Source organism: Grammomys surdaster, unplaced genomic scaffold, assembly GCF_004785775.1.
Source record: "Grammomys surdaster isolate TR1022 unplaced genomic scaffold, NIH_TR_1.0 516, whole genome shotgun sequence".
NCBI lineage: Eukaryota > Metazoa > Chordata > Mammalia > Rodentia > Muridae > Grammomys > Grammomys surdaster.
Window position 1 is genome coordinate 231,798 of NW_021604935.1, and position 22,937 is coordinate 254,734.

General features: G+C 42.9%; 1 protein-coding gene across 3 annotated transcripts in view; it reads left to right on the plus strand.

Moving 5' to 3' along the window:
* Nucleotides 1-22,937, plus strand: part of Unc79 (unc-79 homolog, NALCN channel complex subunit) — a 233,189-nt gene that overhangs the window by 154,704 nt on the left and 55,548 nt on the right. For 2 of the 3 annotated variants that reach the window (XM_028781702.1, XM_028781703.1), the window contains 7 exons: nucleotides 2,054-2,236; nucleotides 2,755-2,917; nucleotides 5,337-5,486; nucleotides 6,127-7,347; nucleotides 15,390-15,497; nucleotides 18,899-19,015; nucleotides 21,490-21,573. In XM_028781702.1, the coding sequence (XP_028637535.1) occupies nucleotides 2,054-2,236; nucleotides 2,755-2,917; nucleotides 5,337-5,486; nucleotides 6,127-7,347; nucleotides 15,390-15,497; nucleotides 18,899-19,015; nucleotides 21,490-21,573 (2,026 nt within the window). The remainder of the gene's footprint in view (nucleotides 1-2,053; nucleotides 2,237-2,754; nucleotides 2,918-5,336; nucleotides 5,487-6,126; nucleotides 7,348-15,389; nucleotides 15,498-18,898; nucleotides 19,016-21,489; nucleotides 21,574-22,937) is intronic. The other variant, XM_028781705.1, reaches the window with a different exon arrangement.

A 22,937-nucleotide genomic window follows, 5' to 3' on the forward strand; every position in this document is an offset into this window, starting at 1 on the left:
GGCTCCTTACTACCCCAGTATAGTATTTCAGCTCAGCAATAAACACCCTTGGGTATATCTTAGTGACACCCTGATCATTGCTTTTGAATGTGAGTCACAGAGGAGGGTGACTGGACCCTGGGTTCCATGTGTCTCACTAGACCAGTGAGTGGTGCACATCTCACCCTCTCGATTTGCTGCGGCAGCAGTTTGCAAATGTGTAGAAAGACACGGACGCAGAGCTCAGATTTTACCATGGTTATTAGTTTATGTTCATATGCGTCTTCTGCTCATTTTCTCATGGGCAATAGATTCTCTTGGGGGAGGGGATTACAGTTAACATACTGTATGCACCTTCATCAGCATCCGCCTCGTGGCAGGGACTCAGCAGGCAGCAGGCATTACCGGTTTCTCCATAGGTTGTCATACAGTGAACACGAACAACCTGCAGACAGCTACTCTCTCCGAGGCAGAGGGCTGGATATGTGTCATTCCACAAAACAAACACTTCCCTTTCCCCTTTGTCCCCTCTGTGAGTCTACACTGTGCATGTTTACTTTAGACTTTTTAAAACTAAAAAGTCTATAAAATACTCCTCGTGAATCTGAGTCACACATATACATACCCACATGTATTTACACACACACATACACCACACATACACACACACACACACACGTTTGTAGCTAGCCATATTTTAAAACTTACTTTGACAACTTTTTTTGCATTCTTTATTTTTTATTTATTTTTTTATTTTTGTGTGCTGTGACATGCATGGGAGGCCAGAGGACAACTTGTAGATTGATTCTCTCATCGTATCACGTGGTTTCCAAGGATACAACTCAAGTTACCAAGTTATCAGGCTTGGCAGCAAGTACCTTACCAAATGAGTCATCCCACTGTCCTGACACATTTTTTTAAAATAATAAAACTGTATAGCTAGGAGTGGTGATACATGCCTTTAATCCCAGTACTTGGGAGGCAGAGGCAGATGGATCTCTGACTTTGAGCCAGCCTGGTCTACAGAGTGAGTTCCAGGACAGCCAGGCTACACAGAGAAATCCCGTCTCAAAAAACCAAAATGAAAACAAAAACAAAACATAACAATCCCTCCAAACAAAAAACAAACAAAAAGTATATATCAGTGAGGTGAGATGACACAGACCTGGAATCCCAGCACTTAGAAGGCAAAAATAGGAGGATAATGAAGTATAGGCTAGCCTGGGCTATATGAGGCCTGTCTCATTTTTAAAAAATATAATATTATATATACTGATATACATATAACTTTAAAAACCAAATTAATAATTATGACATTTGTATCCTAGATATAAGATTATATCATTTCCTGTTTAGTGGCTACAGAGTTTTTTTATACAACTAAGATTTTATTTATTTTGCTTTTGTTTGTTTCTTTCTTGATACAGAATCTCAGTAACCCAGTATTCAGTATGTAGACCAGGCTGGCCTCACATCCTTCTGTTTCAGCTTTCCGAGTTTTGGGATTGCATGCATGAACCACCATACCTGGCACAAATAACATCTAATTAATTGTTGAACATGGAGATAATTTTTAATTTGACATAACAAAGCCATGCTGAATGTCTTTATACAATCATTTCGGGACACTGGTCTGATTACTCCCTCAGATTAATTTAGTTTCTGTGATGGAGGATATATTTTTTTTTCTTAGTTTTGACTGCATTTTGCTAAGTTGCTGTTCTAGAAGGTTCTATAACTTTTTGCTCTTGCCAGATTTATCCAAACAATCTCATTGCTCTTGATGGTTAACACAAGATTTTTTTTCATCCAGACTAGCCTAGTTCTAGTTAGCTGTTAGAATAGATATTTTAATAGATACAATTTCATTTTTAACACATAATAAATAGGTAATTAGATTAAAACTATCAATTTGTAAGTATTACGATTTATCGTGATGTTCCCTTTCATGTATACTGTCTATTAATATTGATATTTCGTGAGGTGCCTCTGTGTGCTATGATGGCTCAATTTTTTCCTTTTACTTCTGGATATTTATAGTTTTCTTTCAGTTACTAATATTCTTCTATTTCAGGTTATGGACTATAACATTAACTTGGGCAAACACCTTCTCCCCCTCGTGGTTCAGGTGCTCAAATACTGCTCTTGTCCTCAACTACGGCATTATTTCCAACAGCCACCTCGCTGCTCCCTCTGGTCCCTAAAACCTCACATCAGGCAGATGTGGTTGAAGGCCTTGCTCGTCATCCTTTACAAGGTGAGTGGCTGGGCTCCCTCCGCTGGGATGTAAGGTTCTCTTAGAGAGTACAGCGCTAGGTAAGCACCTAACAGATGAGGATTCCACGGGATAAAAACTTGACCTTCAGACAAAACACAGAGCTGAGAAGCCAAGAGTGATTAGGAAGAAAATGAAACGGGAGGGAAGGCTGATGTAGGTTTTCAAAAATAAACACAAACCTCTATGCTCAGAATCTCATATTTTGTCCAAGTGTTGACGATTTTTTTTCAGAAAATGAAGATGCTATTTAAGATTGTATTTATCAAATATCAATGCTTTAAGGCATCGCTGTGATCTAGCCCATGTTACCGTCAGTGGTCTGGTGCAAGGAGAGACTGGGGAACCTATAAAACAAAGTGTGGTCAGAAGCCATGTTGTTACTTTTGTGTGCGGTTTTTCTAGTGCATGAGAGATACAAGAAAAGCTATCAAGTAAGATCAGCGGGGAAAATGTATCCTTTGAAATAACTACTTGTATTTTCTTCCCCCATTGAACAGTATCCATACAGAGACTGTGATGTCAGCAAGACCCTGCTGCACCTGATTCATATAACAGTCAATACACTCAATGCACAGTACCATAGCTGCAAGCCCCACGCCACGGCAGGACCTCTGTACACTGACAACAGCAACATAAGCAGATACAGCGAGAAAGAAAAAGGTACTTCTCAGGACAGACTCCTGTCTAGAATTTAGCTGGGATACATACTGTACATCTGGACAGCGGTCTTTATGTTTTCTAAGGAGGGAGAAGAGCACCCCACATATTCTTATGAAGAATCCTGTAAGACACTAAAAACAGTCCCTTTCCTGTTTGTTTAATATTTCAACTCTCTCGGGAATGTTGCTTTCCTTTTTGAACTGAGTGCATAGAAGCCCAAAACAATAATAATAATGTTAGCTCTGCTATGTTCTGGTATGTGATTGAGAAGCTTTTTAGAGCCTTCTGTTCCATGCTGGAACGTTCTTGCCTTTGGGCTGTGACCTGCCTGGGTTGTCAATCACTGGAATCCTCATTTCTGTGTCCCTAGTTTGTCCTTGAACTTTGTGCTCATAGATTTTTTACTTCAGTCTCAATTTCCTGGAGTGCCTTTCCTAACTTCATTATTCAGTATGGAGTGATTGAAGGACTTTTTGTGTATCAGTTTAAACCATTGTCAGCATTGATGCCTTTCCTCAAAGGCAGTGCCCGGATGGGTTGCTAAATTGAGTAAAGTCACAGGTGAAAGATGACAAACCAAGGTTTGTATCTCTTTGTATCTCTGATAAATGTCACAGGGTAACTAGAATTATAAGCGGTGACATCATCGAATCTAATCCTGGGAGAGAACCAAGTGTCTGATGACCTTGTAGTACGAGAACAGCCAGCAGTCTGAACATGGGATGGGGTGGGGGTGGGGAGGTGCAGGAAGGAGCTTGGCTAGTGGCCAGTGATCCACTGTTTGTTGCTGAGAGGACCGAGGTGCCAGGTTTGCTTCAGATAAAGCTGAGGACCGGCTAGGATTCTGGGACCATTCAGATTCTCCTTGAAGAGTGTGCTATTTGTCAGCTGAGGTCTCTGGAAAATTCCTTAGATTTGTTTAAGCTGCAGGTGTTTTCAGTGTGCTCAGCATTTGGACAGGCCAACCTCAGGTGACTTCCTGGGTGGGAAGGGACAGCCTCTTGTCCTCCCGTCTCGATCATGGAACAGAGTGTATCTTGGGAATTATTCCAAAGCTATGAGATGCAAGTCACAATTGCTATTTGCTTAGAAAACTAGTTTTCAAAAGAGTTTTTTTTTCCTAAAAAAGAAATAAAGTGGATCATATTGATGCATTTCCCCAGAAACACGGGGACTTGATGGAATGTCTCATCTTGGTGTAAGTTCACACAGAGCTTTGTATCCATTTGGTTGTTAATGTTTTTTTTATTTGATTTAAAAGATTTCTATGGTCCCATCAGCTAAGTTTAATGCTTCAGGTTCCATTCACTGTAAAACTCAAGTGCATTAGAGAGGAATTGGTCTTTAAACTTTAGGGCTGACATTTTCCTAGACTCAAGAGATCTAGACTCAGCATCGTCTTCACATCTGGGTCAGATCTTGTCACGTGTAGGTGTCCTTAAAGCTCAAACATCACTGTCTCAGAGATGCTGAACTCGGATAGTGGATAATTTCATTTACTGGGCTGTGATATGCATGTCTCTCTCTCTCTCCCCCACTGCCCGTATGTGCCTTGTCCTTTCTAAAGGATGAGAGTGGAAACTTTGGGAAGAAATTGTTAGGGTTTGCAGCATGATGGGTCTTGCTTTATTTACATGTTACTTGGATTATTTTTTTTACCTAAAATCAGCCACGTAGGGATACAAGAAGGGATCTCTAAGCAAGCTTAGTAGACCTCAAGCAACCAAATGGTGTGTGGACTCCAGGCTCACCAGAACCAAAGGTTTTTCTCTAGGATCCATAAAATCTATTGCAGATAGGCAGTAACACCACAGAGGAGAGCTTCTAATAGAAAGAAATGTGATTTTTTTTCTGTTTTATTTTTCCTACGTTTACTTTTTCAGTCCATAATCATCTGTGGAGCTTCTGAGATGACGAGTGGCTTTTCTAAGCTTTTTCTGTGTGTTGTGTGTCTCATTACCAAATGTAGAGTACAGTATTTTGCATTCACAAAGCTTAAGGTGCATGAACTGTTAGGCTGTGTCTATGCCAGTTCCCAGACCGCAAGAAGGCATGTATGTATATTTTAGAAAAGTCAAGACCCACTAGTGTTAATTTCCTCTTTGTCAAATTAGCCTGAAAACAACAGGCGAGTTTAAGCAGTGTCCAGACTCCTGAATGAAGTGCTGGCATCTGTATATACTTTGTTTTTAAGTGTAATGGGCACACTCCCCTGGGAAGGCTCTCTCGGACCACCGAGATGCTTCTCACAATGCTGCCCCACCGTCTTTCAGAAGGTGATGGGCGGCCTTGTAGCAGGCTCTGCTGGCGCAGAAAGCGCCTTGACCATCCTAGAATGCTTTCACTGAATGCTCGTGTAGACACAGCCTAAGAGAGAGTAACCTCCTAAGTGTAATTTTGACTTTCTCTCCCCAATTAGAAGAAGATAGTGTTTTTGATGAATCTGATATTCATGATACACCTACTGGACCCTGCAATAAAGAGTCTCAAACTTTTTTTGCAAGATTGAAAAGGATAGGCGGCAGCAGGATGGTGAGAGGCCAGCCAGTTGGGATGAATGTGCAGAGAAGTATGACCTTTTCCTCTTAGTAGTTTCATGCAGAAATGTTGTACTCTACTGTTTGTTTGGGATGAAATCTTAATTTTATTATGTTACTACACATTTTGATATTGTTGATTTTTATATATATATATGTATGCACGAGCAGTATATATATATACACACACAATTATATATATACGCGAGATGACAGACACGTCATTAATGTCATGATTGTCTTCAAGGGCCATTGCTTGGTTTGATTTGTTGCGAAAAATGTTTGCTTCTCTTCCACACGATTTGAATATACATTCCTAGATCTGCCTCAGCCAAAAAAACAAAACAAAATAAACAAAACGCCCAAAACCAAAATGAAACAACTCTCCTCTCTAATGTCTGATGAATGGTCAGGGCTGAGGAGGAGTTACCCCAAAGCTTGAATTTTGGAAATTCGGTCTTAAAGCATTACTTGGGGCTTTTTTGTTCCCAAGTTTCCCAGTTTTTGAAATCAGAATGAATCTTATAAAAACATGGCCAGAAAGTCAGTTTTCCCTTCTAGTGGAGCTGGGATTATAATTACGAATTGTGCCAGTCATGTGCCCAAGTATGAGGGGAAAAAAATGACACACTCTCTGAGGGAAATAGTACTAGCTCTTTCTGTTTTAATCAGGTGAAATAGAACTGGCCGAATATAGAGAAACGGGTGCGTTACAAGACAGCGTTCTACACTGTGTGAGAGAAGAAAGCATTCAGAAAAAAAAGCTACGCTCTTTAAAACAAAAATCTCTTGATATAGGGAATGCAGACTCCCTCTTGTTTACGTTAGATGAGCATCGCAGGAAGTCCTGCATAGATCGGTGTGACATAGATAAGCCTCCGGCCCAAGCTGCTTATATCACACAACGGCAAAATGACCACCACGGACGTTCTAGACAGAATTCTGCTACGAGGCCGGACAATACGGAAATCCCCAAGAATCCAGGCACTGAAGGCTTTCAAGAAACACGAAGGCCCGTGATACCAGAGGTTAGGTTGAACTGCATGGAGACGTTTGAAGTGAGAGTTGACTCTCCAGGAAAGCCTGCTCCTAGGGAGGATTTAGATCTGATAGACCTGTCCTCAGACTCAACCTCTGGACCAGAGAAACACTCTGTACTCTCCACATCCGACAGTGACTCTCTGGTGTTCGAGCCTCTCCCGCCTCTCAGAATAGTCGAAAGTGATGAAGAAGAAGAGATGATGAACCAAGGGAATGGTGGTCCCTTGGGTAACAATGCTGCCTCCTCTCCCTCCCTCCCCAGCCAGCCCTCCGTCCTCAGCCTGAGCACAGCTCCTCTGGTGCAGGTGAGTGTAGAGGACTGTTCCAAAGACTTTTCTTCCAAGGACTCAGGAAACCACCAGTCAGTGAGCAATGAGGACTCTACTGTCACAGCTCTGGATGACCTCACAGACTCTGAAGAGCTCTCAAAGTCAGAGGAGCTGAGAGAGTTTGCTTCTGGAAGTCCGCTAACGCTTAAGCAAAAACGAGACCTCCTTCAGAAGTCATCTGCCATCCCTGAGATGTCAGTGGACTATAACCCTGAACCTGGCCCAGCTGAAGAAAAGCCAGGGCAGACGCCAACGTCAGGGGCCAAAACTGTGCTCCTCCAAGTTCCCGAAGATGGTGAGAATCTAACAGTAAGTGAGAAGCCCAACACCGGTACTGAGTCTGACACAGAACAGAACCCTGAAAGCAAGGTGGAAGAGGATGGAGCGGAGGAATCAGAATTTAAGATTCAGATTGTCCCCAGGCAGAGGAAACAAAGGAAGATTGCCGTCAGCGCTATCCAGAGAGAGTACCTTGACATCTCCTTCAATATCCTAGACAAACTGGGTGACCAGAAGGATCCAGGTAAGCCTGTATCTCTTTTTTCAGACCGTCAGGTTTGTGCTTCTTACTTGGTAGGGTTTTTATACAAAATATGCACCAAACTGGAAATCTTATAATGTCAGTACTGACATTATAACTGCTCCATAACCACTCAGAATCCATCCTGCTGGTCACAATGTGCTGGATTCGGATGAGGCTGTACCAGCTCCATCAATGTTCTGTGTTTGTTGTTTTTAATTTTTACATCAACCTTGACTATCCTGGGCAGTAAGAAGCAGTGGCTAATTGATACCTGGATATTTTAAAAGTAAGTTTGGCCTTCCTAAACCAACAGAAGATAGTAGTTTTGCAATATTTTTATTTCCCTTTTTCTCTTTCTTGTTATAATTTGTTTTTGTTTGTTTGTTTGTTTCTGTGCTAAAACACTGCCCCCAGACAATTTGGAGAGGAAAGGGTTTATTTTCTCTTACACATCCAGGTCACGATCCATCCTTGAGGGAAGTTGGGGCCAACAATTCAAGGTAGGAATCAGGAGACAGGAGCTGAAACAAAGACCACAGTGGGGCTTACTGAGCTACAGGCTCGTTTCCAGGCTCAGCAACCTTTCTTATCTCAGGTTCGCACTGTTCAGAGTGGTCTGAGTCCTCCTACGTCAATTAGTAGTTAAGAAAATGCCCTCACAGACATGCCCACAGGCCAGTCTGGTGGAGGCAATTCCTCAATTGGTATGTAATTGGCAATTTTCCTTCCCAGGTATGTAATATGAAGTTGGCAATCAAAATTGGGCATCATATTCCTATTTATGGCAGTGAACGATATAGTCAAAGGCAGAGTAAATGAGCTGTTTGTAATCATTTAGGGGCCACAACAGATTGTATATACTGACCAAACATCAGAAGCCCTAAGTTACCTGTTATAATCTATAACCCAATCCACAGACAAAACCCTATGGGTTTCCAGTCTCAGGTGACATTTCCTGTTTTATGTAACACACCATTTCTAAGAGGATGTGTTTTTAAAAGTGGTCACCTGATAGTCACTTCATCCCAAACCAGCCCCCTGTCCTGTTATAACACGGATAGCGGTGCTTCCTCTTTGTCTGAGTGATAATGGTGATTAAAGGTCTTGAGAAAAATGGAGTTGGCTAGCTACAGTTATTTCAGTAGAAATAATTTAGGGACCAGGGACCATTAGGAACTGGCAAAGACCTTGAAGGTGACATAGAATCCAGCCTGTGTAGTCTGAGGCTTCTGTTATGCACTTTCCCCTGTGACACAGTCCACCCCAAAGCAGCTACTTGGGAAATTACCCAGACTTCTCTATTTGCACCAACATTTGTAGGGATTTCTATGTTTTCTTTAGTTCTAGGATTCAATCAACAGTTTGCCGTAAAAATCTCTTGAGTGAGCATTGGTGTCTTTGGAAAGGGTCATGTCCTAGCCAGGCATGGGTGACATCCTGCCTTATCAGGAAAGTTTAAGCAGCTAAGGAGGTGTTGAGGGAAATGTGGACATATTGAATCTTATTTGTAGCCAGGAAAATTGCTGCATTTGATTTAAGGACAGAACTGGCTCAGAAGGTATACAGGTCTATGAGAGGAGTTTAAGAAGCAAGGTCTGCATGGTAAACATTTATATAAATAGGCTGTATGTAGGTCGTAAGACATACTGGTATATGCATATGTCTTATCTTCTTTATTTATCCTTATATTTAATTGTTCCCAAAGATACCAGGGAAAACCGTGTCTGTGTATGTGTGTGTACGTGTGTGTGTGTATGTAGCCATACATTTGATCCCAGAACAAGAGAAAAGTATATGAAGACGGTAGACGATAGTTTCATTTTTGTTATAATGTACATTACCCATCAGTTAGCTCTCGAGACCCCACTTTCCATAGGCAAACGCATCTGTCCCCTTCCCAGATGGGGGGCACTGGAAGGAGGAGGGGGCCACAGAATCAGTGTTTGACTCAGGTTTTCCTGCTTCTACCAGTAGGAGCAAGAGAGGCCCAGACACCCACCCTCCCATAGCCATTCAGACTGACAGCTTCACTTGCTAATTGTCTAGGGAATAGGTCTCACCTCTCTGCTGGTGGCAGTCACTGTGCGAAGACTCATGAGCTGGGCTGCTCTTTAACGACCCCACTAGATTTCCATAAGACCTTGTATACCTCCAGTTCTCAGAGCATTCCCCATGCCATTCTACCTACTCCTACCGCCTAAGAAACCCACGGGTTTCTCATGACAAAATCCTTTATCTGTCTGTCTCTCTCAGTCTTTCTCTAATTTTCCTCACCTTTCTAACCTAATGGGAGCTGGCTCTTCTCAAGGACACAGCTTTCCTGAAAGCCCATGTAACTAACGTGTGCCACTGGGATTGGGCCAGAGGTCAGGGGTTATTCTCACTCACCATGGCCACCCTCAGGCCATTATTTCCTTGCCTCTAAGACCCGAAGCTGCTGTCGTCTGACCATCAGACACAGTGTCATTGTTCATTACTACTCCCTTGCCCTTTGGTCCGTCAACACATATGTCCCTGTCAACATTCTTACTGTTATTAAGTGTTGATGCCCTCTGACACTCTGGCTTCTCAGTTTTTTTTTTTTTTGAACTGGCTTATTTCACTGCTTCCTGTGTATGGATAAAGTATGACCAGCCAGCTTCCTTCTGGCATCACCATGCAGTGTATTCCCCAGTATGCTAGACTCTATCTCCCTGGAACCATGGGGAGAAGGGATTCATTTCTGTAATCATATTGCAGATTTGTTATTACCATCCACTACAACCTTCCCGTGACTTCAACCATACCTACTGTTCTTTGATTATCAGTTCTTCTCATTCTACTGGTCAGTACTTATTGATCCTACTGTCTTTTTAGCATCTACTTCATGTCTCTCCTTCTCACCTTAAGTTCACGTCCACCGGTATTACTCATCCCTACCTGTATCCTCTCTGGCATTTCCATTTTTCGAACACTTGGATAAATACATCCCTCATGAAATCACACATTCATTATTAATAAAAGGTCTCTGTGTCATTATTCAGGAGATGGTGATGGGGAAAGTCATGTTATATTTGGCACCCAACATGGGGCACCATTTGTAACAGGAGCGTCTGGAACCCACCAGCTTCCAATAATGACGGGGGACTTTTTATTGTTATGAAAGCTCGGCCATAGCTTGGCAGACTCTAATCTAGCACCTCTAAGCAAACCCAACCATCTAGCGCTGTCCTGCTACGCTAGTACCTCTTCTCCTTACTAACTCCTGCGCCTTCCTCTGCTTCTGGCTGGCAAATCTTTCCCAGAGTCCTACATCTCCCTGAAAGTCCTGTATTTCCTCTCTTGCCTCAGCTATTGGCCCTTCAGCTCTTTATTAAACCAAATCAGAAGGCAGAGGAAGAAATGTTTACAAGAAATAATGCAGCCATATGAATAAGAATACCCAAGCCTGGTGTGCCCTCAACTCTCTGCTGGCAGAGAAATCAGTATTTGAATAATAGAAAAGACAAACTTTACACAGTGTACAAAAACATTCTCCCAACAGGTCCACAAGCTCCCCAAGCAGCCATCAGCTGGGGACCAAGTGATCAATCAGACTAGCCAATGCGGGACATCTATCATTACAACCACCACAGGCAGCTCTCTCTCTCCAGTTTTCTTCCAGGATATTTTTTTTTCTCTCACCCTCTCCCCACTATAACAACAAAGCTGTATTTCTCAAGATCACCAAGGTACTCCATTGCTAAATCCAATGGTCAGCTCTTGAAGCATATCCTCTAGCATAGCTACAATATTTGACATAACTGATGAACCCTACGTCAAGTGGATACCGCATGCACCTGGGTTTCCTTCTATTCAGTAATCACTACTTCTCTCTCCCGTTGGTTCCTCCTTGTTTCCCAGAGTGAGCACCTTCCTTGAGGGAGTGCCGTCCCAGGTCATTTCCCCACCTGTAAGGTCACCACTCACTTTCTTGATGATCTCATCTACTGAGACAACTATCAGTGACTCATTGCGGGACCAATGCTGTGTCACATAAAACCACCAGCATCCAACAGTCAGCTTTTATCTACTCCAGGGTCTCCATCATCTAGAGAGGAACTAAGCCAAGCCAAGCTTGGATGGGTGCCTGAGCTCTGTTTCTCATGCTTGCCACCCTTCCTTATGCTCCATAAAATCTAGTAACTGGTTTGCTTCATCTTGTTGTGATAAGACATAATGACCAAAACCAACTTGGGGAAGGAAAGGGTTTATTTAGCTTATAGTTCCAAATCACAATCCATTATTGATGGAAGTTAGGGTAGGAACTGGATCAGAACCCATGGAAAAATGCTGCTTGTTGGCTTGCTCTCCTTCTGGCCCATATTCAGCTAGATTTCTTATACAGCCTAAACCCACCTGCCTATGGATCTACTGCCATAGTGGGCTGGCACCATGTCTGTCAGTTAGCCTCCAAGAAAACGCTTCACGTGCATGCCTATAGGCCAATCTTACCAAGACAGTTCTTCATTTGATGTTCTTTCATCCCAGGGGACACTAGGTTGTATCTACTTGTCAATATGGTCTTACCAGGACAATCATAGAATGCCTGCAAGCACTTTATTTGCGAAGGCAAATCACGTGGCTGAACCAAAACCAAGGGGGAAATATGCTTTCCTCGTTAGTGGAGGGAGGTCTGATGTACTCAGTGAAAGCAGCTGGCTCAAGGGAGCGGTGGGAACATGGAGTCTCATCTCTCACACTGTACAGAACATAATCATCCTATCAAATGACCCCTTGCTGTTCATCAGAAACTAAAACTTAACTGAGCATCATTAGTTCTGTCTGGCAACTTTAGTCTCTTTTAGATATATCATACACTACCTTTTTCTTATACCCCTCATGTCTACAGTCACTGTTGGTTTGAGGGGGTCAGTAATCCTACCTGGCTCACCTGCTGTTGTCTCCTAAGTGACCACCCACTGCCTTCCTTCATTACCTCCTTTCGCCACACAGCAGCTAGCATGATCGTTTACAACAGAGTAATGTAACATTTTCTTTTTCTGGGTTAAATCCATCCTTCCAGGGGCTTCCCACATCCTTCACAGTAAAACGAGCTCCTTGTGGGTCCAGAAAGTTCTCTGGGATCCCTGTCACCGTTTCCTCTCACGCCATCTGTACGGCTCTCTCCACTACTCCATGTGGCCATCATGGCCTCTTCCTCTTTCTTGACTCCGCCCTACTCGCTCTTAGCCGAGGGATTTATAGCTGCTATCCTTTATGTTTTGAGCAATCCAAGACCCATCTGATGCACACGCTCATTTCTTTGATCCAACACCAGTCACCACCGATGAGGCCCACCCTGAGCTCCCTCAGCCACCCTGCCCTGAGCTCAGCTCCCCCAACCCCAGCGGGCATGGTGGTTCTCTTAATTCTCTAGTGATCTCTCAGCAAGTAATGATTTAGTCACTCCTGCGTATGTCTCCCCCCACAAAATCGAAGTCCCGTGAAGTAATAGATTTCGTCTTCGTTCATTTCTTGTTTCTGTCCTAAGTGACTAAGAGAGGGCTGGAACAAATGACTAGAGGGGGAGTCACTGCATTTTCTACATGTGACTCCGGAAGACCGAGTGCAGATGTGTTGAAAACAAGTGGGTGGCTCTTTTTAAATATTTGCCTTAAATTGTATGTAAATGAAAGGCTTCAGAAAATGATTAAGAGCTGAGAAAAGTTTGCCTAGCTTACGAATGTGGGCAAACGGGCTCATTAGTGCCTGCCGTCCAGTACCGTTTCCTTAAGGTTAAAAGTACATCAAAGATTGAAGTACACACACCCCAAACCTCAAAAGCCAGTAATCTTTCAGTGGATTTTTGAAAATTACTTCCACTTTCCTCATTTTATATTATTGGTGGGCCATAATCCATGTCTGCAACACACACAGAAGGGAGGTAAGTAAGGGCAGGAGAGGTAATTTTGTAACCTTCCTTATTCTGCATTTATAGAAAAACAATACATAAAGCATTTTTATCATGATGACTAAAGTAATTTCAAATGCCTGCTCACCATGAAGAGTGTTTGGGAAACTTTGCAGCAGTTGTATTTTTATACTTCCTTGTTACCATCAAGGTATTAGAGGGAGATGCTGGAGCGATGGCTCGGTGGTAAGAATGAATACTGCTTATACGGAGAACCTGAGTTTGGTTTGTAGCACCTACATCGTGTGGCTCACAACTGCCTGTAACTCCAGCTCCCGGGGATCCAGTGCCCTCTTCTGGCTTCTGTGGACACCTCTACAAGCACACATGTGTGAAAACAAACACACACACACACACACACACACACAAACGTGTGCACATGCGCACATATGCACACATACACTTAAAAAAATGTAAAAAGAAAACCCTCAGAAGTTATTAGAAGTTGTTAGTGGTGATTTGCCTCAGTAAGCTGTCTGCTCATCAAGCATGACGAACCAAGTTTGGATAACTGGCATCCATGAGGATGTCAAGCAAGGCAGTGGACTGTCTGTGACCCCGGTGCTTGAGAGTTGGGGCAGGCCGGGGCATAGACAGACAGATCCCAGAGTGTGTTAGCCAGCCAGCCAGGCTGAATACAAGTTCCAGGTTCAGTGAGAGAGCCTATCTCAGAAGAAACAAGTAGAGGTTGATCAAGGAAGACACTCAACATGAAGCTCTGATACATCTGCACACACCCACATGAACATGTACATACAGAACACACACAAGGTTACTAATATGACAACCATATCTATCAGAAGACCTCTGGGAATGAAATATACATGGTCCAAAGCCATTGCCCCCCTCCCAACTTTTGTCCCGGATCCTATTCTGGGACCTTTTATATCTGACACCTTAGCATGTTTAACGGCCATCCAGTGCTGAGAGCAGCATACATTATCTATGAAATATTGTGGGTTGATCTGTGGCAAGAAGAAGCAGTTTGCATTATGAAAAAGATGAGATGGTACACTTTTTAGTCTGTAGTCGTGGAAACCCATGTCGGCAAATCTGAGCCAGCAAGAGGCTCAGTGTTTTCGCTGCTCTAAAGAATTGTAGGTTTGACGTGATGATCCTTTCAGAACATTTGAGAGGATATTCTGCAGTACCCTACAACAGTGAGAGAGGGCTGACTTCCAATACTGGTAGATTAATAAGGCTATATTATATATTATATACCAAAAGTACTTCCCACCAGAGAGACAGTTTTTTTCAACAGGAATGTTTGTGTTCTTCTAAAAAGTTGTTCTCAACCTGTGGGTTGCAACTTCTTCGGGAGTCATATATGAGATACTTACACTATGATTCCTTACAGTGGCAAGATTACAGTTATGAAATAGCAATGAAATAATTTTATGGTTGGGGGTCACCACAACATGAGGAACTGTATTAAAGGGTCACAGCATTAGGAAGGTTGAGAGCCATTTCTTGAAAGAAACCGAGACACTCACGTAGTACTATTTATAACATAGTGGACACAGGTCCTGCTCTAAAATTGTCCCCAGTTTAGAAACGTTTATAGGCAAGTGCGTAAATAGTAACATCACAGTGTGACGTGTTTGGAAACAATTAAGGGCAAATGCTTCATAAGAAGGTCACCGGATCAGTTTTCTTGGGACGGAAACAGAGTCCTTGGATATGAAATTTTCTACTGAAGATGGAGATAGAAATGAAGACTAGGAAACTTTCAAAGGTGGAGAGAGGTGGATAGATAGAGCAGAGTACTGATCTAGTGTTTGGCATCAGAAGAAAAGCGACAGAGAAGGGTGAAGAGCCAGGCTCAGAGCAGAGCAGTGGCAGCAGCAGCAGCAGCAGCATGGACATCTCTGCAGTTGTGGGAGCGTCACTCGCTAGGCGACATAGCTTCACGAGCTGAATGTGGTGTAGAGTCAGTTATCTGCAGGGCTTTGAAGCCGGCACACTTGTAACTTCTCCAAGGCAATTGCTAGAGGTAGGAAGTGCAGAAAGATTTGAATGGGCGTGGTAGACACCAGAGTAAAAGATCCAGAAATGTCCTTAACTTCTTTGTCCCACTGTCCTTAACTTTAAACAGTATTTCCGTTTGTAGATCCCTCTGCTAAAGGACTTTCAACGTTGGAAATGCCACGGGAATCTTCCTCTGCCCCTACGTTAGAAGCAGGTGCCCCCGAAACAAGCAGTCACTCTTCAATATCAAGTAAGTGTTTCTCAGTGATGGTTTCTGTGTTTGTCAACTTTGGAACGTCACTGATACGTATTGCTTTCAATTTTGCTAGCCCTCCTACTTAAAAAAGAGAAAGACATATTAGCTTAATTGATGATACAGTGCTATGCAGTCTAAGAAGCTCTGGAGGGCGGCATGGCCTGCTTTAGTTTGTACCTCAGAAGTCCGATTAATCACATGGGCAGTGATTGCCTAAGAACCCCAATTCATTACAGGATAAATACAGAATTTCATCACTCAGTGAAGTGAGCCCCACTTCTAGCCTCAACACAGCACGTAGAACTGGTCGTGTGATGCATATAAGGATTTGTTCATGTCAGAAGCTTACCTGGGACTTGTTGATTTAATCTGAATCACTTCTGTCACAAACACAGCTTTATCTGAGTTATCCTAAAATAAATGCATCATGACCCTATAGGCTAAATTGCTCCTTTTAGGCTGAAAAACAAAAATGGCCCAACACATTGCATAGTCTACCCAAAGCTGGTATTCTGAAACTTCCCTCTGCTGTTGGGTGCTAGGTTTTGACCACAGGAAACTCGAGTTCCGTTGCTGTTCCCCCAGGGTGTCTACTCAGCTCAGTGGAGTCAGGAGATGGTTTTTTTCAGCAAGGGGAATTCTTGGAAGGAATCAGTGATACAGACAAAAGTGTATGTTTCTGGAAGCCTTTCTCTCATGTCCTGAGAAATGTGCTATGAGTGCTGCCTCAAGGGTTAGTGAGTTTTCATTTGACCGTCTTCTAAAAGGAGGCTGGTTCAAGAAGACATATGTTACGAGTGTATTGTAAATGCTGGACTGGTTGTAAGGAGAGGAGTCATTGTCAGCATTTATCCATTGGTGCATTCATTTGCTCATTCATTCATCCTGCCATGAGCATCTGGTGGGGGCCAGGTATCATGCTTCCCATTGGAGATCAAGGAGAGTAAAGTCTTGATAGTGATCATAGACGCCAATTATTTGGTTCTCCTCCTGTATCGACGCCATGATGAGCGGCTCATATCATACACAACATGATCTAGATCCAGTCCTTACCTAAGCACTGCATGACAGACGAGGAGAAAGGCTGAGTGCTTGCTTAAAGTCACAGAGCGAGAGAGAAAGAGAGAGAGCGAGAGAATGAGAGAGAGAGAGAGAGAGAGAACGAGAGAGCGAGAGAGAGTGAGAGAGAGAGAGAGAGCGAAAGCAAGAGCGAGAGAGAGAGAGAGAGAGAGAAAGAACGAGAGAGCGAGAGAGAGTGAGAGAGAGCGAGAGAGCGCAAGAGAGCGAGAGAGCGAGAGAGTGAGAGAGCGAGAGAGAGCGAGAGAGGGCGAGAGAGAGAGAGAGAGAGAGAGAGAGAGAGAGAGAGAGAGAGAGACTAATGCTTGGTCTATGAGATTTTCAAGTTTATATTAATTCCACACTGTCTTTGGATAATTCTAAGTCAATTATAAGACTTTAAAATTTTTGATATTTTTCAAGTAGCAGATATTTAGCCTTTGGTTGCAAAATAGGATATAGCTCATTCTAAAGCTAAGTGTTTTGTTTTTTTAAATCATGAAGAATGTTTGATAACTTGACAAAAATCACAATAGCATGCTTTCTCTTCCTCATTTATGTGAGAAAGAGAAAACAGAAAGAGAGCGAGTTCCCCCTTAGAACTCTAGGTAGAATGGTTTGAAACGGTCAGAGTGGTTAAATGGCTGTAATTCCAGTGCTGAGCACGTGTGTCAGGAGAGTCAGGATCCCAGAGTCATGTCTGAGTCTGGCCTTTCTGGAGTGGGTTTAGCATGCTCGTCCTCACCTTCCTGATCTTGTCATGCAAAGCGTCATCATAGAACTTGGTGGTGTGCTCTTGGAGCCAAAGTGCCAGAAAGCAAATCCATTGGCCTTTTTCCTCTCAGGAATTCTGCTGTCTTCAAAAGCAGTTGAGAGACTAGGGGTGTAACTCTGTGGAAGAGCCCTTGCCTAGCATGTGTGAGGCTCTGAGTTTCATTCCCAGGACTGAAAAACAAAGCAAAACAAAGAAAGGGGAAAGATTCTCACCACGAGAATCTTTTACACCCTTACTTGATTGAGTCTACAAGATGGTATTTACTTTTATTTTTAAAATCCTTTAAAAATTTTCTAGTTTTTAGCTGGGGATGTAGTTTAGCAGGAAAGTGGCTTTGCCTAACATGTGCAAGGCCTTGGATTCAAAACCCAGTACTGAAGGAAAAAATAATATTTCTGCTTTTGAACTTTTCTTAAAATTTTTTAAATTTTTACTTAAAGCTCTACCTTTCAAGTAAGTTACAGACTTATAAAGTTTACCAGCCAATAAACAAATCATTGGCATTTAATATTCAGTTGATTAGCTATTTCCACAAATTTAGTGAATATGGACTCCAAGACACACTCATCCCACCATGTTCTTTTCTTTATCAAATTGCCAGTTGATTGTTTCATAACAAAACGTGCCATGACCACCACAGATCAAACAGCATGCCAACCACACCAGGGTGAGGCTATGAATGATGTCACTTTATACCTACTTACTCCTGGTTTTGACTATGAAACCTCTGTATAGTGTCCAGGGGCTATCTAGTGGACGTTGGGCTCTGCATTCCTTTCTAGGGTGCATGGTTCATCAGCTTTGGTTTCTGAACTTGCTTTTTCAAGTGAACCACGTTAGAGAATCCAAATGGGCAACTTCCAGGTGCTTGGGGTCAGGTTTGCAGCCATCTTGGCAAGACTGAATGCTCACACAGCATTCGTGCATAGACACTGAGTGTCTCACAGGGGAACGGGAGCTCGGGTGAGGGTGGCTTTCTAAGTCAACAGGCAACTGGCAGCATGCTGTTTATTGTTTGGGTTTGGAAATGCTTACACGTTTCTATTGCCCAGAATCCTATCAGGGCCTAATAGCAGGACAAAAATGTTAGGATTGTTTTCTAAAACAAAGAGTATACTTGTGGAATGGTATTTAATTCACATTTTTCAAATGGTAGCCAGGGGGGACACAAATGTTCAGAAACGGTGCAGATTTTTGAAATCAGTGTGTTTTGGCTTACTTTAGCTGCTTTTTTTTTTTTTGATTCAATTCAAGGTAGCACTGTTTGTTTTGAATCCTTTTTAGGATGTGGCAGAACATATAAATTAAAAAGCTAACAGAAATAACCACTTTGCATTCACTGGGAGTTGATGTTTAGTTGGTGGATCAATGTTAAGAAGTACTACTGTTGCCTGCACTGCAGGCACATGAAAGGCGGTAGTTCTTCACGCCGTTAGGAGCGTATGGTTGACCAAAACTTGCAAGTAGCTAACCAAGACTCGGTTAAGACTGTGTGATGTGTAGAGCCTGTGCGTGCGACGGGAAACGTTCCAGTAGTAATCGTCTCCTAATTTCCTTCGTATAGCTCAGTATAGGCAGATGAAAAGGGGATCCCTGGGAGTTCTGACAATGAGCCAGTTAATGAAGCGACAGCTGGAACATCAGTCTAGCGCCCCCCATAACATCAGCAGCTGGGACACTGGTGGGTCACGCTTTTTCTTCTCGTTTGCCTCTCAGATTAGCTAATGCCACTTTCTCTGTGTCCACTTTTCGTGTTCTTTGGTTAAAACCATTTTAAAAAATCAAACTGAAAGTAAGGAGCATCTACTCGGATTTTCCAAGTGCTCTTAGAGCAATACATACGGTCCACGTCCAGGCTGAGCCTTGTTTAGGCTGATCCTCAGGCTGGTCCCCACCTAGGCTGGTTCTTATCTAGACTGGTCTCCGTGTAGACATGCCCAACTCTTACCTTTTTTTTTTTTTCCTTTAAGACTGAGATTTCAGATCTCAAGTTATCTGTCTCGGGAGGAGCGGGTAGAGCTATGATTTCATGGCACAAAGTTATAAAAGCACCAGATTATCAATATCCTCTTTCAGAAAATACAAAGTACTGAAGTTAGTGCCTATTTAATGACAAGTCTTGGGTCGATGGTGGTATGATCGGCAAGTAGGTTTGGGAGTGGATTGTGTAATTTTGGCCAGCGGGGTCGCTGGGTTGCAGTCACACACCCTCATGTTCATAAGCCAGATCCGTATCTAGCCTGTCAATGACTGCCATGGCACATCTGTTTTGAGTGTGACTGTTTTGCATTTCCTACCCCTTATCACATCTACGTGTGGTGTGCTGCCTTTCAGCTCATAACATTGCAGTGGTTCCCCCTTAAGTGCCTCCCTTTCCTTAGCTTTTTTTCTTCTTCAATTAAATGGGTCATCTGAAGTACAGGATTATAAACATGAAAGCGCCTTGAAGTTTGCATACACTATGATAATGTAAGGCCTGATTCCCGAGACACGCTGGGGAGTGCACTTTTCTCTCTTGATGATTATTTTCTGGCTTCAATTATGAGATTATTTTTAATATTCTTCATTATGATGCAGAATCACAGTGTGCACAAAAAAAAACCCCAAGATCTTGAGCTGCTTTCAAATTTTCTGTCCTCTCATTTGCCTTTGTTGCTCTTCAAGAAGAGACCCATATACCACAGCCAACCACATGTGTAATAGATGAATGTTTAACAGGTCAAAGGCTTAGTGTCGTCTCTTCATTTAACAACACACAGGAGTGAGCAAGGAGCAGCTAAGAGGCCACAGATGAGAGAGAGAAGGGAAAGACACAGGCTAGCCAATCCCCAGAATGTATTTGGCTTGATAGTCTTTCTTTTCTGATCATACCGTGGAGGATTGTTCTCCCTCTGCGATGAGGAAGCCAGAGAAGCACAGCTCAGTTCGTCTCTGGTGCTAAGTGCTCAGCTTGACTTGGGGACCCTGAAATCATTTGACCTTTCTGTCATAGCTATGGCCCAAACTCAGCCATTCTAGATTCTGACTAGAGCTGCAACCTAGTCTGATTAAGTAGCGTTACGACAGACACTGTGAATTGACATCTATTTCTGACCTGAACTTTAAGCTACAAACCCTACATGACACCAAATAACCCATTTAACTGCAGATGTTGCTTTTCAGTCAGACTTAATGACTCCTGTCTTCTTGGTTTCACTCATCAGGCTCTATGTCATCCAGACTTCTTTCACTGACATTTTCCAGGGCTCATTTTTTCATTTTCCATTCCCAGTTTGGTTCTCCAGTCTCTAAGCCCTTTAGTAAGTTTTACCTCATTATGTTCAAGTTCTTTGTCTGGTTGGTTTTGAACACAGGATCTTCCTTTGTCATCCAGGCTGGTCTTGAACTTCTGGGCTCAAGGAATTGTTTTGCCACACCCCCCTACAACTGAGCCCACCTTACACCTGGCTTCAGTATTCTCATGTTTGCTACCTGAAGTCAGCAGAAAAGTCTGTGAATGTGTAGTATGATGTGTTGGGTGACATGATACTTTGAACCACGCACATTGACTCAATGACTCTCTAGTTCCAACCAAGAACAGCTATGGTCCTGGAGATGTACTGATAAGGACAGCTTAAATTGAGGACATGATGAATTCACCTCAGCATACACCAGATCATTCATAGAAAGCCCGCCTCTTCTTCACTGTACACATCTTCTGTGTGAGTGAACATCCCCTGGGTATCGCTCTATTTCTGGTCCTTACTCTTGTTTTCCACTTACTCAAATCTCTATCATCTTCTGTACCTGGTCCATGTGTTTTCTGTGTGAACTGTCTGACCATTACCCCAGAATATCACTGGTGTATTTATTGACATACATAACACATGTTTCATGGCCGTGGTATCGGCCCTTCATTTCATATTGGGATTTGCACTCTTCTGAAATAGAGTTCTGAAATAGAACTTTAAAAAAAATAGTTTTGAATGCTCTAATATTTTCAGGTGCAGTTCATTTAACTGAGTGACAGGTTTGTAACTAAACCACTAAACCTCACCCCCCAGATTTAATCTTTATGTGTTAATAAAGTAATTGTGACAGTCTGTTGCATTGATTGTGCTGCGACTTGTACCAAACTGACCCCACTGAAGACTGAAATGCTCTCTTTATCCACAGAACAGATACAGCCCGGGAAACGGCAGTGTAACGTGCCAATGTGCCTAAACCCCGACCTGGAGGGGCAGCCATTGAGGACGAGAGGTTGGTTGAGTCCCAGAGTCTCAGACTGTGGAACTGAAGGACTGGGTATTTCCCATGTATCTACAGAGCAGGCGCAAAAGCCTCTTCCGCAGCAGCTCCACGTATTTCCAACCTGCAAAACCTCTTCAGGACCAGGGAATGCATGACCACTCATCCTTGAACATGGCCAACGAGGATGAAAGCTCTGCCTTAGCGTGTCTTCCTAACCCTTGGGGACACACAACACAGTTCTAGTGTCTCTTGCCTCACACATTAGACATTTGAAAATAACTTCCCATTTATTTTTCCCCTTAGCTGTTTCTAAACCAGACATCCCTGGGCTCTTTAAAACTCCCTCCCAAGATGCATCAGGTCTCCATGTCACCCTTCGTTCTTTTCCTGAGCAGAGTTCAGATTGTCCTTATTTTTTTCTAGAACCTTGTTCTGCTTGTGGGGGCAAAATGAGCATCCATCTGTGCTAGAATCATCAATTTTTTTATTTTCTAAATTTATCCTACACATTTAACTATGTATTTAATTAACCCTTACCTCTGTTCTTAATATCCAGAAGGCTAGTAAACCTATCATTGGTTACAAAAAAAAAAAAAAAAAAGAATCTTGGCCATATCTTCTAAGAAGTCTCTTGAATCAAGCAGACCTATGTGGAGATATTTGTGTCCAGCTTCCTGGATACGTCTTTGGTAATGACTAGAATTCTAGCCCTCCTGCAGATGAGATGAATCACTAGCCTGTGTGGCTAAGAAAAGCTTTTGTGAGTCAGGGTGTTGAACATACCTTCGGTGTGTGGTTGTGATCTAAGGGACCCTTCAAAACCAGGATGAAGTAAAGGTAAAGTGTGAGGGTGGATGCACAGTCTTCCAGTCTCTCTCTCATTGCAAGTGGTAGAGTCCATTGCATAGCCGCACGGCTGGCGGCGTGTGCCTTGAGACAAGTGCACCTTCGAAGTCTTCCCTGCCTCTGAGATGTTTGTCAGCATCCTGAGCTTTGAAGTTCAGCTGTGGAGAAGGTTCCCTCTGTCTTCAAGTTTCTGAGCACTCTCTGCTTCTGCTTCCGGTTCTCTGTACAGAGGCTGGATATTCAGGATATCCTGGGAAAGAACCAGAGCGGGTCGGGGGGGGGGGGGAGGGGCTCAGAATTGTTGCCAGTAAATAGGGGACAAAAATGGAAGCTGATGTAACACTGCCAACTTAGTTGTGGTTCGTTTATGAGGAAAGGTTGCTGAAGTCCGTGGCTTTCTTTTTTACGTCTTATCTTCTCATACCTTGCTTTCAGTTTCCTCTTCAGTAGCGGAATTTAGCAAGCCATCTGTTCAGCTTGTCCTATCAGAACCAACTCTTTGATAGACAACTCCCATAAATACTGCC